General features: G+C 42.6%; 1 protein-coding gene across 2 annotated transcripts in view; it reads right to left on the reverse strand.

Annotated features, from left to right (window-relative positions):
* Nucleotides 1–16,413, reverse strand: part of DCC (DCC netrin 1 receptor) — a 563,445-nt gene that overhangs the window by 282,808 nt on the left and 264,224 nt on the right. For both annotated transcript variants that reach the window (XM_080371917.1, XM_080371916.1), the window contains exons 4-5: nt 6,073–6,223; nt 5,571–5,707 (exon numbers count right to left, since the gene is read on the reverse strand). In XM_080371917.1, the coding sequence (XP_080228043.1) occupies nt 5,571–5,707; nt 6,073–6,223 (288 nt within the window). The remainder of the gene's footprint in view (nt 1–5,570; nt 5,708–6,072; nt 6,224–16,413) is intronic.

Here is a 16,413-nt window from a genome sequence, read left to right on the forward strand (position 1 = left end):
ACATGTAAAAGGAAAACTGCAAAAATTTCTGCAGAACTCTGCACTGACTCAGCATGACAGCTGAAGTGCTGGGCATTTAGGCAGGCAGATGCCACCCTGTACCCCGTTTTCAAGTGTCCTACTAATAAAATTCACACACCAGGCTCAGCAAGGACAGCCCACCCCACCCCCCTCATACTTTGAAACTGTTGCCACCCTTATGCTTTTCCACTTTGCAAGGGCAACCCTCCAGAAGGCAAAACAAACCCGAGATCAAGAGAAACGGAGGAACTTGGAATAAAAACCTGTCCTTACGAGAGAAAAAAAAAAAAAATCCTTCAAGGAAATACTTTTGACATGGGCTACAGGGTACCCCCGTGACATCATTTTGCTGTCGCTACTTGCATTCAGGGCCGTGCACGCACACACACTCTCCGTCAGCAACGCAGTGGTTTCAAAAGGAAACATTTCAGCTTCAGTTGCATAACACTCTCCAAAGATATTTTTCCTGGATAAAAAAAACCAACCAACCAACCAAAAACAAAAAAAAAAACCCAAACAAAAACCCAACACAACCAACCACCACTGCACTGAACGCTATTGATTAGGTAACACATTTTTGCAATTCTCTAAATAAAGGGATGTGAGCACAGAAGGAGCTATTGACCCATTAGTCCATCACCTTCATCTCCAAAAGCCTGGTTCCATTCCAGCAGGTAAACCCAGCACTGCCAACAGAGGCTGGGCTGCCTGCCCCACATCAATACCCTGAAAAAAAGCTTCTTCTCAAAGCCTGGTCTAAATATCTGGCTTCCATATTTCCAGGTGACCGTGCCACTCATTTTCCTCTTTTGTCTCAATGAGAAATAGGTACCACAAGCTCCATCAGCTTTCTGGGAAAGGGGAGTCAGAACAACACATTGGACACTGCTTGACTTGAGAGAGGAGCTGTAGGGATGGGACACCTACATTGCCACGGCACAGACTCAAAGTTATACCTACAGGAAATATAATGGATGGTATCAACGTTGCCGTTTGCATGGAAGCACTTTTCACTATCAAAATTCATCAGCAAAACGAATGGGAGAGAGGCAGCCTTTGCTTTGGGGAGAGATCGGGGTTCATGTTTATTTGTCTCATTTTTGCCTCAAACCATCCCAAGATTTATCATGGATTACAGTGCTGCTCTGCCCCGTCAGCTCCCATATAGATATACCCTGTTCCATAAGGAACTCGAAACTCGGAGCAGAGGATAATTAAATTGCCTCTTCTGGGCTTGCTTTCTTCAACGAGATAGCAAGACATGAGTAAAATTAACTTCCCCGCAGTGTGGGATGACAGAGACAGATCCTCAGAGGTTACTCAATGTTTCTTGGGCTCACCAAGACTGCGTCCATCCACTGCCAACACCTGCCTGCTTCTCCACAGGTTTCTATCAGCGGGTAATCCTCCCTATTCTGGAAATTATTTTTCAGTGATCATCTACCACCAGGGTATGTCACTGGGTTTAACACCAGCGGCAGAGGGTAAGTCCTTTTGTAAATCTTTCAGGCCTGCAGCATTTGTGGGAGAGCAGCTCTGGTGGCGCGCGCGGAGGCAGCGTGTGAAGGCATCTCATTTGTCACGCTTTCGCTGCCGTGGCACGCCACGTTATGGTGATGCAGGCTTCCCTCTTAATCCTACTCACTACCTTAGCGATTCACACACCACGACGTGATCTGCCCCTGCTTTCCTCAGCACTTTCCCTGACCTTGATCTCTGAAAAAAACCAACATTTTGCTACAGGAATTGATGCGGCGGAGTCAGAAGTAAAACTGATTTGACAGAGATGCGTGGTGCTTATCATCGCTCCTCACGTGGCCTTACCTTTAATGTAGCTTTTCATCTGCAATGGCAACCAAAACTAGTACTAAAATTGCTTTGGATGAAAAACTCCCTAGGAAAAGGCATTTGCATAGGAAAAAAATGCTTCCAAATTGCAGTCGAGTCATTTGGAGCTTATACATACAGATGCTTGGTAAAAATTAGCAGCAGTGTTTTTCTGCAAACACTGTCTTCCAGATTCAGGGTTGTGGGGGGTTTTTTGTTGTTGTTTGTTTGTTTGGGGTTTTTTGCTTTTTGCTACTGCTTATTCTTACTATTAGGCAGTTACCTAAAAGTATCTCAAAACCAGCATTCCTGACCCAATGCTAATGGAAAACTGTTACTTTCTCTGTTCTTCCTTAAAGGACATTTTAAGGGGTGGGTGGAAATGAGCTCAGTCTTGATCCATTTAAGAACAGCTGCCCAATTAAAAAGCATTGATACTTTAATTCTGAATATATGCAGTATTATGCAAATAACATTGGACAAAACTCAGCTCTTGGAAGACGCGATGCTCTTGCCTGTAGTATCAGTACAATTCTAATTTGCTCTTCGCTGCAATTAAGGGACAACCCAGATATTAAGCAGGAAGAAAAATAAATAACGCATGACAATCTATCACCAAATCGATCAACTCAGTTACGATCACCTACAGAAAGCTGGTTTCTACAATTAGATCCTTCCCAGAACCCGAAACCCCAGGCATTTATCCGGGCTGCAATGGGAGTGAGCTCCCACAAGCAGGTAACAGGGTACGGAAAACTTTTTTCTGGATTTACGTCACTTTCAGAACATTCAGGGAGTTGGGGCAGGGGTGATCCTATGCCAAAACAGCTAAGCAAGTTTTCAGTTTCATTTAACACCGCACGAAACAGAAAAGCTATATAAAAACCCACAGAAGCCAAAAGGGAGCAAGCCCAAAATACACTTCTGAAAGCTAGACAATATTTAGAAAATAATTGTAGTTGACACTGGTTAACACGTTCCATCATCTTCAAACATTTGTTGAAACACTAAGCTCTCAAGCTCCCGAGTACATAGATGATTTATATAGTAACCAGGTACACTGCACTGCACCTCTTCATTTTCGTCACGCGGGGAGATGGGGTGAAAATATTGCCGAAAGGCCACGATACAAAATTTAAACATTGCAAAATATATTCTCTCTTCTTGCAAATCTGGTCACCTCTTGCAATTTCAGACCTATGTCCAATGCAGAAGCAGCTATTTTTAGCTCTTTAGAAGAACTCACAGGAACTCCATTGTGAAAGGCACTCTGTTTCTTGCAAATAGCCTCATTATTTAAAAGATCAAAAGCATCTTGTTACCATGTGATGTAAGTAACTTTGATCTGATGTTGTCTGCTCAGGCTTCAGAGGAGATAATTATTGGACTGTTAAAATTCTTTTGCACTCTGACTGCAAACGCCTCATTTATCCCCCTTTGCACTATAGATACATTAACAGGGTACACCAACATTAAAAAAAATATTAATGTAAGTCTTACAAGGCAACACAGATGGGCAATTTACACTTTGTTAAATAAACAAGCACACAAACTCTTAAGGAAACACACAGAAATATCTGCATCTGTATCTAGCCAAAGAAGAAAATAATCCTAACAATTAAGTAGTCTGTTTATGAGATATTACAATTACACGAGAAACTTCTGTGCATTTGAGGGCTTCCAACTGGCAAGGATGGATTCAACAACCAAACCCATTCCGAGCAAGTTCCTAACCCTGGTACATCGTTCTGGAAAGACAGGTATCAGGGGACTGCTGTCATCATCCCTCCAGCTTAGTCATGTCATTTCCTTGGAACATTTTCCATTATTAATATAAATATACATGAACACCATGTTTCTTTTTCAGGTAAGCGTCACAAATGAGTGATGCACACGTGAAAATAAGAAATGGACATTAATATTGTGCCTAACTTACAAACTTAAAACTTTTTCCGCTCCCCCCCCCCCCCCCCCCCCCCTTGTTCTGTATTTGTGAATTCCATACGTGGACAAGAAACTTCACCCAAGAAATCTTTCACCCTCCCACAAGGGGAATACAGTCGCATCGTGCCACGGCAATGCAGTTTTGGTTTCCCCTTGAGACTGCAAGGGGCCAGCAATGGTGGCAGCTTCCATCTTCGAGTCGGTTTAGCTTCATGCTTAGGACTGTCCTGGCACTCTGTCGTCTCCTCTTGGAGATTTTCATCATCTTATACTCATCTTAACACTTGGGTCATCTTGCCAGCAAGCAGCTCTCAATGGGGATGAAAATTCATGTACCTTTAACTTCGACATGACACTTAGAGCAGAGGGCGTGATAAAGCCAAAGCTAGATGCAGCGCCGACAGAATGCAGACAGGGATAAATTTTTTAAAAGGTCCATAAACGACTTGGATGCAAAACTCTTATTAATTTTCACAGGAACTGCACGGTCAGAAATGATCTACGCAATAATCTCTGCCACAATCCTCCAAGCCACAGTTGCTCTTACCAATAGATCCTGCAATCTGTTGCTGGGGAAAAAAACCCGTGACATTTATTTCTATTTTGCAGCCAACCTGCTGCACGCTAGAGTTGAAATCCACATATTTCAGTGAGGTAAAAAAAGCATACCGCCCAAATCCTCACCTGCCTTTACAGGATTTGATTCCTTATAATAAAACCAATTCCATAATACATGAACTTCCACAATCATAAAGCCACGGTTTTGTTTTTAACCAGTGAAACAATGTATGACTTTAATGTAACTAAAGAAATAGAACTGAACCCTCCATCACCAGTAATTATTCCATTTTATTATGGCTTGATAAAAGGATATTGTTATACAAGCGGTGAATATCCTATAATCCAAATTAAGGCTTTATTCACTAATGAAAGTACTTTTCATGCATAAGCTTTAAAGCCAGAATGCAAAATGAACAACACATTGAAACACGTTATTGTTTGACTAAGTATTAACGGTGTTGTTCCTTAGATATGACTGAATAACACTAATGTACCCTGCTATTGTTCAATGGTTTAAATAAAGAAAAAGGAAAGAAAGGCAGCAAGTAGATTAAAACACTTTTTGGATTCCATTAATATTTGCCATGAGGAAGAAGCGTGGGGGAAAGCAGGTTCTGTTAGGGGGCGCTTTCAGAAGATTTAACAGTGGGAACCCTCAGAGAATCACTGCCGAGACAGGAGCTCCAGGAATTTAACTTGGACTTTTGTTAATTTGATGAGAAGATACATTGATTTTCTTCTCTTACCATATTGACTGTTCAGGGTGCTAAAAAAAACCAAAACAAAACCGCAAAACACCACCACAAAAAAAAAAAAAAATAAAACCCAACAAAAACAGAACAAAACCCACAAAACCAGCTACCAATCTAATTTTCAACTCACTGTGCTTGATATCATGAACAGGGACATCCACTGGAATGCTAAAAATAAGGCTTCAGAAGAGAAATAAAGGGAAAGGACCACGTACAGAAAGCATTTAGCATCTGATAGCAAAAGATGCTCGGTAACAGCAAGGCTACTGGGCATGGTGGGAAGCATTCAAAGATTCACAGGACTTGGGTTTCCATGGGTGCAACTACATAAAAATCAGAATCAAAGCAGGGAAGGGACTCCCACAGTTTGCATTTATGGGAATCTTGAAAAGTCAGGCATTCTGGAGAAGGGACTAACTGCAAACATTGTTGGAAAAACAAAGTGTGCGCATGCCGGATACTCACCCATCACCGACAGCTCTGCGGAGCCGCTGCTGTTTTCGTTTTTGTAGGTGACTACACACGTGTACGTCCCAGAATCGTCGTCAGTCACGTTGGATATGAGGAGGTTACTCCCAGCCAGTAACGAATACTTTTTGGACCTGAAACAGGGATAACACAAGTCAGCAGTGCGTTAGAGGCGCTCTTCTCCATCTAGAAAAATACACCCAGTAAATTATGCTGTTAAGTAATTCTCAGCCATGATCTTTGCTGATAATAGCTTTACACTTCCATTTTAAACACCAGCCAGGTGACATTTATGATCAAATTCCACCCTCAGATTTGGTGCGGAGATGAGTTACAGCAGCAGGTTAGAAGACACATCCAGCACCACTATCATTTAAGAGGATAATCTCATCCCCCCCAAGCCCACTCCACTGCCCTTAAAACGTTACTCAGTGGTTTCCCTTTGCTTTGCTCAAGGAAATATGGCGTTACCCACACGACCCCCAAAGGGCTGAGATACCTGATGGGGAGCACTTCATCTCCTCGCAGCCACATGAAGGTGGGAGGGGGGTACCCAGAAACGCAGCACTCCAGAACAGCATCCTTCCCTTCCATGGCCACCACGTTCGACGGTCGCTGCAGGAAAAACTGCTGCTTGTGCAAACCTGGATCTATGAGAGCAAAAGAGACAGTTGTCATCCCTTAAAAAAAAAAACAAAAAAACCCAAAAAACAACGTAACGGAATAAAACATTTTTTTTTGTCGGGAATGGGGAATATAAAACGACTGATCAATAACGGACCCATGAGACCGGGGCTTTCACAGATTCTTACTGATGGGAAAAGTAGAAAAATCATTGTACAGATGTATAAAAAGTGTATCAAATGGCAGTCTTCGAGCTGCTTACAGGTTGAACCCAAGGGAGCAATTTGAAGGCAGAAAAATAGCAGCTTTTGGGAAAGCGAGAAAGGGCTTTTTATAGCCTGGTATTAAAGTCAGGTCTTGGAAAGCCACAGGAAAAGGCACAACCATGGCAAGAAAAGATAGATATACATAAGGTTAAGAGTGGTACTGGATTAATGAAACTATTCCGGAGTTGCAAGAGGGGAGTTCATAAATACAGTAGGTGAGGCAAGCCAAGGAGAGCTTCAAGGAAACATGGGAAACCACAGGAAACGCAGAACAGAATAATTTAGAAAAAACTGAATTGAGAAGGAATATGTAAAAAGACTAGTGCCCCAGATTCTCCTTTCCTTGACTGAAGGACACCCCGCGTGCCGGGGGCTGTTCCGGACAGACCTGGATGCCCATCCGTGGGCAGCTGAGCCGAGCTCAGGGTGAGCTAAACCTCTGCCTCCGACTGCCCTGGGTGCGCCACCACTGACCGGGGACATCCCAGACCCAAATGCCACCCACCCTGCCTGAAATTCCAGCAAACAGGCCAAGGAAACCAGTCGGGTTTGTTTGCTTTTTAATGGCCTGCTCCTTCCCTCTGCTCCTTCCCTGGAAAGCAACTTCATTTTCGTATCACAGATGTTGACACAAATGGGCTGGACTGCAGCCATTAAACATTACTCCTTGTTTCCTGACACAAACATCAAAAAATTACGCAATATAAATGAATATTCCCACCAAATTAACAGCTACGATATCTCCCAGGATCATCTCCAAGTAATTAAGACTGCTTCTGCTGTAGAAGTAGAAAGAAACTGTAACTAGCTGCATGCATTCGGTATGGTTTTCCAGCAACAGCATCTTTCCAGTGCCTACTGGCACCAGATGGATGCGCAAATCCCAGCCATCGGCGAGTGCAACGGATGCAGGAGTTGCCCCACACAACTCGGCAGCTTCAATCTGTGAAGACACCTTAGCTGATCACAGTGACGCTTGTGAATTTCTTGGTGTCTCTTTCAATAATCAAAGCACACATACTACCTTGATATACGCATATAAATACGCCATAGCTAACTGGCAGAAAACCAAAGGGGTTTTTTGTTTGCTTGTTTAGTTTTGCTTGGTTTGTTTAGATTCTTCTTTTGAAGTCAGTTGTCCAAAGATGGAAACAGATATGCAAACCCAGAAAGTAAAATAAAACCTGTGAGCAGCATCCAGATCTCGACACAGAAGCGTCTCCTTCCCTGCAGAAGCACTTAGGTCTGAAACCACGGAGAGGTTGTCTGATTAAAATCACAATCCTAGTCAGGCTGCAAGATGTGAGCAGCAGTAAGACAGGCAGCAATAAAAATATAAGGAAAATTACATCAATGATGATGAAATGTGAAGTTAGAAAAAGGAGACGATTGATAATTGAAACCATAGGCTTTATAGGGATATGTTTGGCTGAGATGGTTCTTCAAATTCATCCAGAATAAATGGAATTCTGAAGCTGGTATAGGCTAGGTATTAGACAAAGCTGCACAATCCTAAACCACACACAAGTAGCTCAATAGGTATTGCTCCTCTGTACCTGTAAAAAAGCAGGACAGCTCATCCACATTTTACAGTGACGTGAAATACGTTTTTGTTGTACGGGGGACAGAAACAACATTAATGAGACATCACTATTGCCTCCACTCCTCCAATGAAAATAATGTTCTCACTATAACTCTGCCAACAGCCTGAAGATCAGCTCATAACTAGCATAGATTACAGCAAGCCCATCCTTCAACCAAAATGAAACACAACAGTATTTTATCTGGGATTTTTCCTCTCTCTTATATTTTTTATTTTTTTCCCCTGGCAAGATTTTGGATGTTCCTGAGGGATGCAATTGAGTGAACATCCCAAAGAAAGCAAAACTGTTAGCGTTAAGGCATGCAGGCAGACAGCTAGACTGAGGCCAAGGTTAGACTGAGACGGTGCCAACGTGAGAAACTGCTGAACACTGGAAAGGGAAAGTCACCATCCAACACCAAACCCAGACCCAAATCGTTAGACAGGAATGGCAGGCGACAGCAGACACGCAAAGGTAGGTGAGCTTTATTATTGTTGTTGTTGTTGTTGATAATAATAATAATAATGTTATTATTATTATTATTATTATTGTTTGGGGATCTGTTAACCGGAATTGTCAATAATGCTTCAGTCTAAATTTTTAACTAGTCAATATTTCAAATTACTTTTGTATTTCATATGAGAAAACACCCCCCCTACACATGCCTGTAACACAGCTCTGCTTTCATCCCCGCTGAAGCTGATGTTTAAAATCATCGTCTCCTGCTTAGCTCCTTTTCCCAACATTTTCTCAGGGTCCGGACGGCTCCTTTCCCCTCCAGCATGCCTGGCACCGCCCCGGGCTGGCTGCCGCTCACCGCTCCGCAGGGAAATGCCCCCTGCCTGGGTCCTGTTCTCTGCCACAGCACTGCCATTCCCTGCTCTTCGCCTTTTCCATCTCTTGCTCCATTCATGACTCACAAAACAGAAGCCTCAGCTCCTATTCGAACTTTCCTGAACTCCCTTAACAATGTAGCTGCTCGCTGGAAAGGTGGTAACACCTCTGCATCCCTCTGCCATCTAGAAACACAGCTCAAAAGCAAACAGAAACCAGATGTGCCAGCTGTGAATCAATGTTTTGCTGCCTGATTCCCAGTTGAGTCTGGCCAAAGTCAGCAGCTTAAAGCTGCATCAAGAGTTGAAGAAAAGAATTGCTACAGGAAGGAGAAAAGCAAATATCTTTATTCTTTTCCAAAACTAAAGAGGAGGAAAAGAGCTGTGGGTTTGAAATCCATGCAGATCAGACCTGGGACATTATTCTAGGCAAGTCCCTAGACAGGGCTGAGCATCCTGGGAGGCAGCAGCTGTGCCATTGGGCATCAGGGCTGGCAGCTGGTGCTGAACACAGCCCAGGGAAAGCTCGAGGCAAAAGCTGGCATCAGGTTTGCTATCAGAAGTGTCTGGATGGAATAACCAAAAGGTTTTGGTTAAACATCACAAAGCAAAACCACAGCTTTCACGGTAGGAAACGCTAGCGAGGAGGCTGGACGTGCTATCAGACCATGGCAGTTGGCATCCCACCACCTCTGGCTGGGTACCACCTGCCGAAAGACTGAGGTGCTCAAAAACCAGAGCTCAGTAACTGGGATGTAACCTTGCAAGGAACCAAGGAGTCTCCAAAGGCACCACCCTCTCCTCTGGGGGGACATCCAGGTTCCTCTCAGAGCCGACATCCACCCCTTGACCAACGGGATGGTGTTACATGTTAAAAAAAATTAATTGACTTAAAAGTCCGTGAGACCACAGACTGCAAACCTCTGCAGCAGCGTTACAGTGAAGGCAGTACAGTCTCCACTTGGAAGGTGAAAGAAAATAAAATAATTTTTAATTTAAAAAAATAAAATAAAAAAATCACGAAACATGTTCTGAGTAAACCCTACAAAAATATTCATCAGTGACACAACAGACCTTGTGAGGAACTCGGGTCTTTCTGCGAGCTTAGGGAAGCGGTACCCAACTAGTGCCCAGGCAGTGAATCCAGTATCTGACTGGAAATTGTCTGATCACTGATAAAGACACAAAGCAGCCCCAGCCTGGAGCCCTGGGGACACCCCATGTGCTCACAGCCGTGATGTCCCCATCCATGGGGACAGGACAGGACACCTCTTGGTCTTTTTTGGCTTTCGACCGCTTGCCTGGGATGGTGGGGCACAAGCTGCTCCCCCCTGCAGACCACAGACCCCCACTGATGCCAGTGCTCATGCTCGGAGCCTGATGCTGGACCAGCTGGAAGTAAGGGCTACACCGGCTTCCCATCCTGCGGGGCACATCACATCACTGGTGTTAGTTGATTTTTTTTTTTTTTTTGGCGCATTCCTATAGAGTAATGTTTAAGAATGAGCAGTTATACCTAAACTCAATTATAAAGCAGCGAGCCGCAAGAACTTCTTTTCCCCGAACAAAGCACAACCTCTCGTTTCATATTTAGCATTTTTTCTTGAGCACACAATGTGCAGTAATGAGGTACAGCTATACACATATTTTCCATGCTCATTAAATCAATGACACACAGTTGAAATTCAAAACCACAAATAGGATCCGTGAATGTGGATCCGTGAATGTGTACCTAATTCCAATAGTCCCCACTACACTGATGTCCGAAAACACCACACTATTTGGGAAAAAAATAATAATATATATATATACACACACACACCTTTGCAAAGCCTTGTTAGGATAAGTCATTTTATCTCCTTTTTATAGATGGTTAATGGAATAATTGAGATATTTTGTGATTAACTGAGGACATTATATAATCTGCAGCAGGGAGAGGTCCTGAATTATTTCTTTTCCCCCCCTTATTATGTCGAAGGCAATGCTTCTGCCATGTTTTGGCACCATACTTCACAGCCAGCCACTAACCGCTCTCTCAGACCCTGAGATACGTGTCAATACGCATTAATGAGTGCTGAGGATGTATTTCAGCGATACCAAATTGGTCTTAAAGCAAGCAGACAATGCATTTCTCTCTTCCAAGGCAGGTGAAGTTGCAAGCAGTTCACTTGGATTCAGCAATACAGACACTGTGCTTCGGCACTCAAGGAGAAAAATGTTACTGCAGTATTTTTGCTACGTTATATACTGGGGAGGAAAAAAAAAAAAGAAATGCTTTCATAAAAACAAGTTGCATCCTGTTGTACGGCATCTCCCCGCACTAAGCTGCTTTGTGCTATAACGCATTTGTAAGTGTTGTTCAATTGACAAAAGACTCCCATCGTATCATATCCATGATTTTTTTTTTCCAAGCGTATTTGGATATTTTACTTTTCCAGTATTTTTTTTTTATTGCAGTACTTTTTATATTGCAAATTCCAGAAATGCGATGCCTTTAATGTGACACTGATGTGACAGACTATCTCTCTGTGTTCATAGTCACATTTCTAAATTCGATTAAAAAGAGATAAAGATTTACACCAAAGAAAACCCAATTTTGCTCTCTGCTGGCCGTGAAGGCAGGCCAGCAAAATTCCCCAACCAGATCTCACCATCACGCCTAGAGGCTGAGCACTTAATCCCAACGAGAAAGCAAGGGATATGTGGGAACAGCGCGGGAGAAATCCGTCGTTAAAATGATACTGATCTCTCAATATGTGGAATGCATTAAAACATATAACCAGAATGCAGTCACTACATTGGGATTCGGCTTTATTTTTTCCTCCACCTCCCAACTCCCTTGCTAGCATTTTCCTGCTTCAACCCTCCTGCCCCCAAAACCACCAGCCTGGCTCAGTAGAGCTGGGGGATGCGACATGACCAGGAGCATCTTAAATAATAAGGACACACACAGATTTTAACATTAGCCCTGACACGCATCAAGGCATGAAGACATTCTTCTTACTGTAGTAACTTCAAAATACATTAACTAAAGTGCAAGGAAAACTGTGCCAAGTTGCTGTTGGAACATGAGGCTATAAATCAGGGGTCCTGTTTCCAGCTTTAATGATGATTTCTGGCGAGGGGCTCTGTTTCCTCATCCGTAATGAAGATAAAAATATTTACAGGCTTTTGACTTGTTCTTTGAGATCCTTAGGTAAAAAAAAAAAAAAAAAAACAACAATTATTACTGCAGGCATAAAGAAGGGACACTGCTCGTTTATATTTACAAAGGCAAAAGGAGCGAGCTTTTTCTCTGGCCATTAAAGTTTTAGAGGCAAAACTGAAACAGACTGAGGAACTGCTTCACAACTACATTATCTCCTATCCCCAAAATGGGGAATACAGCCGAGGCGAGCAAGTACTAACACACTTACACTCCCACTTCCAGCTGAGCAGCAGTCAGCAGACGCTATTATATTCTGCTATAATGGCAGAAGCCATTAAAAAGCAGTGGTTTGATCCAGGTAGTAACTGAAGGCACAGAATAACCTACAACAAGGTTTTTGATGCAGCCCTATGAATATAACTCGAGAGAGATGCCATGCCCAGTCCTAGTCTGGTTTGAGTTAAACAAAATAATTAAAACAAAACAAAACAAAAAAAATAATCAAAGACTTGCTTAGTCAACGTTACAAAAACAAGTAGGAGCCTCTAACCACTTTGCGGTAACTGGGACGATCTTTTCTGATGGCCGTTGTCTAAGCCTCCTCCAAAAGTTCTGAACACCTGGTCACCAGTCAGACACGCAACATATTAGAACATATTAGAGAGTATGGACTCGAAGAACACCTCCCTGGCTCTAAGTGAGGACTCCCCTAAAAAAAAAAATATCTCCTTAGTAACCATTTCTATTTGGAGACCTGACTGCTATCAATCTGATGTAGCATATAGATGCTATACTGATTTTCAATTTTCCTAATGTCTTGGGCAAGAAACCCTCCAAGAAATCTACTACAATGATACAAATAATCATCAAAAATTATGTTGACATCATCTGTTTTGATACACTGATACCAAGTTGTTTTAATTGCACGGACCATCCCACTATTTTGTGTCGTAAAGATGCCACGTTGACAAACCATCAGGTACTTAAAGTTTGGGTTAGTTCCAAATCACTGGAACCTTCAGTATTCCAAAGTTATGGTCAAGAATTAATGGTCCTGAGAATTTCTCAGCTTCTCCAGGAGCTACATTTTCACTGTGGTATAATGACCTGAAAACATCTGGTTTTGGACAAGCTTTAAGCCACTCATGTCATGGTAGTACTAATTATTATTTTTAATATTAAAAATATTGTGAAATAATCAATGCCATATGTACAGGCATTATTTTTTTTTTTAATTAGTAGTGGTTCTTAACTTTTCTGCCCTTTAAAAACTGAAACAAGTTCTACCACTTTCACCCATTCTTAGAAATACTGTTTCAGCTAGGTTCAAAAAATATTTGCACCCCGAACTGTACAAATGCCTTGCTGTCTTCCCTGTCTGCAATTCCTTTGACTCCCCACAAATCCTAGTTTTTATTTTGTAACTACTATTACCAGATCACTTGCTCCAATTTTCAAATGTTTCCCAATTCCTTCCTAACCAGACTGCTGGGGTTTTCAACAGAAGGCTGTCTGTCCTTCCAGGGTTTTACAGTAACATTTAATTGCATATATATAAAAATACACTTGGAATTCCCCAATAGCCATCTGATTTATTCCACTGAAATTCTCTCTGGCTGCTAATTTGACTCCTGCACAGGGGAATTCTGTTCTGATTTAAGCAATAACTTCACAAAATGTAGTGGTGATAAGACAGTTGTGTATGTTTTGCTAGCAAATTGGTTTAGTGGCTGGAGCAGAAAGCAATGTGTTTCATGCAATTAAAAGAAACAAATCTAATATAAAAAAAAAAAATGCAAGTTCATAAAAAGCCAAACTTGAATGCAGACTTCAGTTGCATCTGTCACCTCTGCAGTTTGGGATCTATAATAGTCATAGTCATTAATAGTCACTCATAGGATGCTGTTATTAGTAGTTTAAAACAATATTCCATATAAAAGCTCTAGTGCCACAATCTCAAAGCAGGAACACCAAGGCTGTTCCGAACACTACAGAATTCTCTTTTCTGTTTGGGATTCTTTGCGGAGCACATTTTGTGAGCGGGATCTGTGATGAAACATAAAGGGAACTGCCTCGAGCTTCCCTGAGGAGCCAAATCCACCAGGCAGCCTACGGTCCTCTGGCTGCCAACATCGGCAGCCTCAAGCCAGCTCCACTGCCTAAGGTTACCCGTACACCAGGAACCTTCCCAATAACACCTTCTGCTTCCAAATACATTCGGCAATAAATTCTACACTACCCTTCAAGCCCCTGTCCTGAACTCAAGCTGTGATTCCGACGCAGCTCCTAAAGCCCATCATCCCATTTCGCGCCATCACCGATGACTTTAAGTGTTATTTCCTCACCGACGGGGAGAGGAGCCAGGCAGGTGCTGAGCAAACCCCTCTGTACCAACTATCAGTTGCTACTCTTGCGACGGCGCTGCTCCTCACATCAGCTCCGCACTAAGAGCACACCCCAATGGCACCGCCGCCTCCGTGGTTTCCCTCCCCACAACGGGACACTGCTATTTATACCTATTAGGCAAGAGATTACTTCAGAGCTAATCAGATTTAACCAGGGGAGACAGGCAAAATAGCTCGTTCCCCTGGATTATTAATAAGCATTGTAAATTTAACCTTTTTTTTTTTTTTTTTTTTTTTTTTTCTTAAAGGTCAGAATGTAGCCAGTTTATAAAGCGACTCAGCAATTCTATTCATCTGCACAGCTGGAAGCAGGCATAACCCAGATACTGGGAGTTATTACATGGGTATACTTCCCAAACAGGAAAATATCTTTCCCCTAAGTGATCCAAATACTACCAATATTTAAAAAAAAAACAGGAAAAATTAAGACTATCACTAAGAAACACAGCATATTTTGTAACAGGGCATACCCCACCCAAGTGGTTCTCTCCCAATGAGACCAAAATGCAACCATTGCTAGAAATTCTGGCAATTCAGCAGCACAAGGGATGCCTTCACCAGGCACGCTGCTCAGGACAAGGCTTTTGATCCATCTGTTGCTCAGTTTGTAAGGCAGGAGGAGCACTGACTAAAAACCCCACCTTGATTTAAACACAACTGCTGTTGCGTTTTGCACTGATTCAGTACAAAAATAAACAGTTCCGATGGCTATTACTGGTTTTATGTGTTTCACCTTCCTCTGCTTGCAAGAGCATAGCTTCAGGTTTCTAGTCATTAGTTTTTCATGCGGTTTATGAAAACCTGCAGATTAAAGAGCCTTTCCCTCCAAGTAAGTGCTTAGAGAGCACACGCTAACAGCAAGTCTATAAAGATCTGCTGGATGAAGTACGAAATCTCCCCCGTGTTTACCAAAAGGCAGGCACTGTACAGTAAACACTCTTAATTCTACACTGAACTATTATTAATTTATTGGCAGTCACTCCCTCAACTACTGCCTCAAACTGGAAGCTTCTATTTGGTTGGCATTCACCTAGCAGAAATCCAGCCCTTCCCAAGCACCCTCAGCTACAAGCAGAGGCTCCCGTGCATCACCACCTTGCTGGCAAATGAGCATCCAAACGAGCTTCGCTTACACCATCGTCTGGTACCCAGCTCTGGCATCCTGCATCACCCCGTGATTTGCACATCTGGATGCCACAACTGGGACTGTTGGGGTTTGGGTTTTTTTTTTTGGTTGGTTGGTTCTTTTTGTTGCCTGGTTGGTTTTCATACGTACTTATCAGAATCAGGGCAAGGCACCCCTACGGCAAATAGCTGCTAGAGAACATAAATGGGGAATTAGTTCAATTTTTTCAAAAAGAGTAATTCACAAGTTTAGTATGTATTTTAAGTGGGCCACATCTGGTTTCATCTAAGAATAAACACTGCTGAGTACTAGCTGCGGAGGTTAAGACTAAGGTAAAAGACCTGATTTAAACAGTTAGTGGCTGTTAGGGAATGTACATCAACACAGGGATCCTCTCGGAGTAGAAAAGGTGAGAAGAAATCTTTATCTCCGCACCTGATCCAGGCCCTGTGTCTTTTATGAGGAACTGATGGCTGAGCTACAGAGAGGTTGCATGCTCCAGCTCAGCCACACCCTCCTCCAGGCTAATTTTAACTATAGAACTCCTAATAAACAACAAACTCACACCAAACAATGTAATCCAGTATATTCCACCCCTTTCGTTTCCTAGACAGGATGCCCTCAGACAAGATGCTTCCTCTATTAACATGACCATGGAAAAATCAAGGTGAAACAGTGGTAGCTGCAAAACTCGATCAGTACCACTTTACGCTGTATTTAAACCAATTAATTAACATCACAACCACTTTTCATTTAACAAAGGGAGGTGCCTAAGCACAGGAGCAAGCCTCAGCTCCAGAGGCAGCTCCTGGTGTATGCAGTTACTCAAACAAAACCACCACCCCTCTCCTGCCC

Source organism: Falco punctatus (assembly GCF_963210335.1).
Source record: "Falco punctatus genome assembly, chromosome: Z".
NCBI classification, from domain to species: domain Eukaryota; kingdom Metazoa; phylum Chordata; class Aves; order Falconiformes; family Falconidae; genus Falco; species Falco punctatus.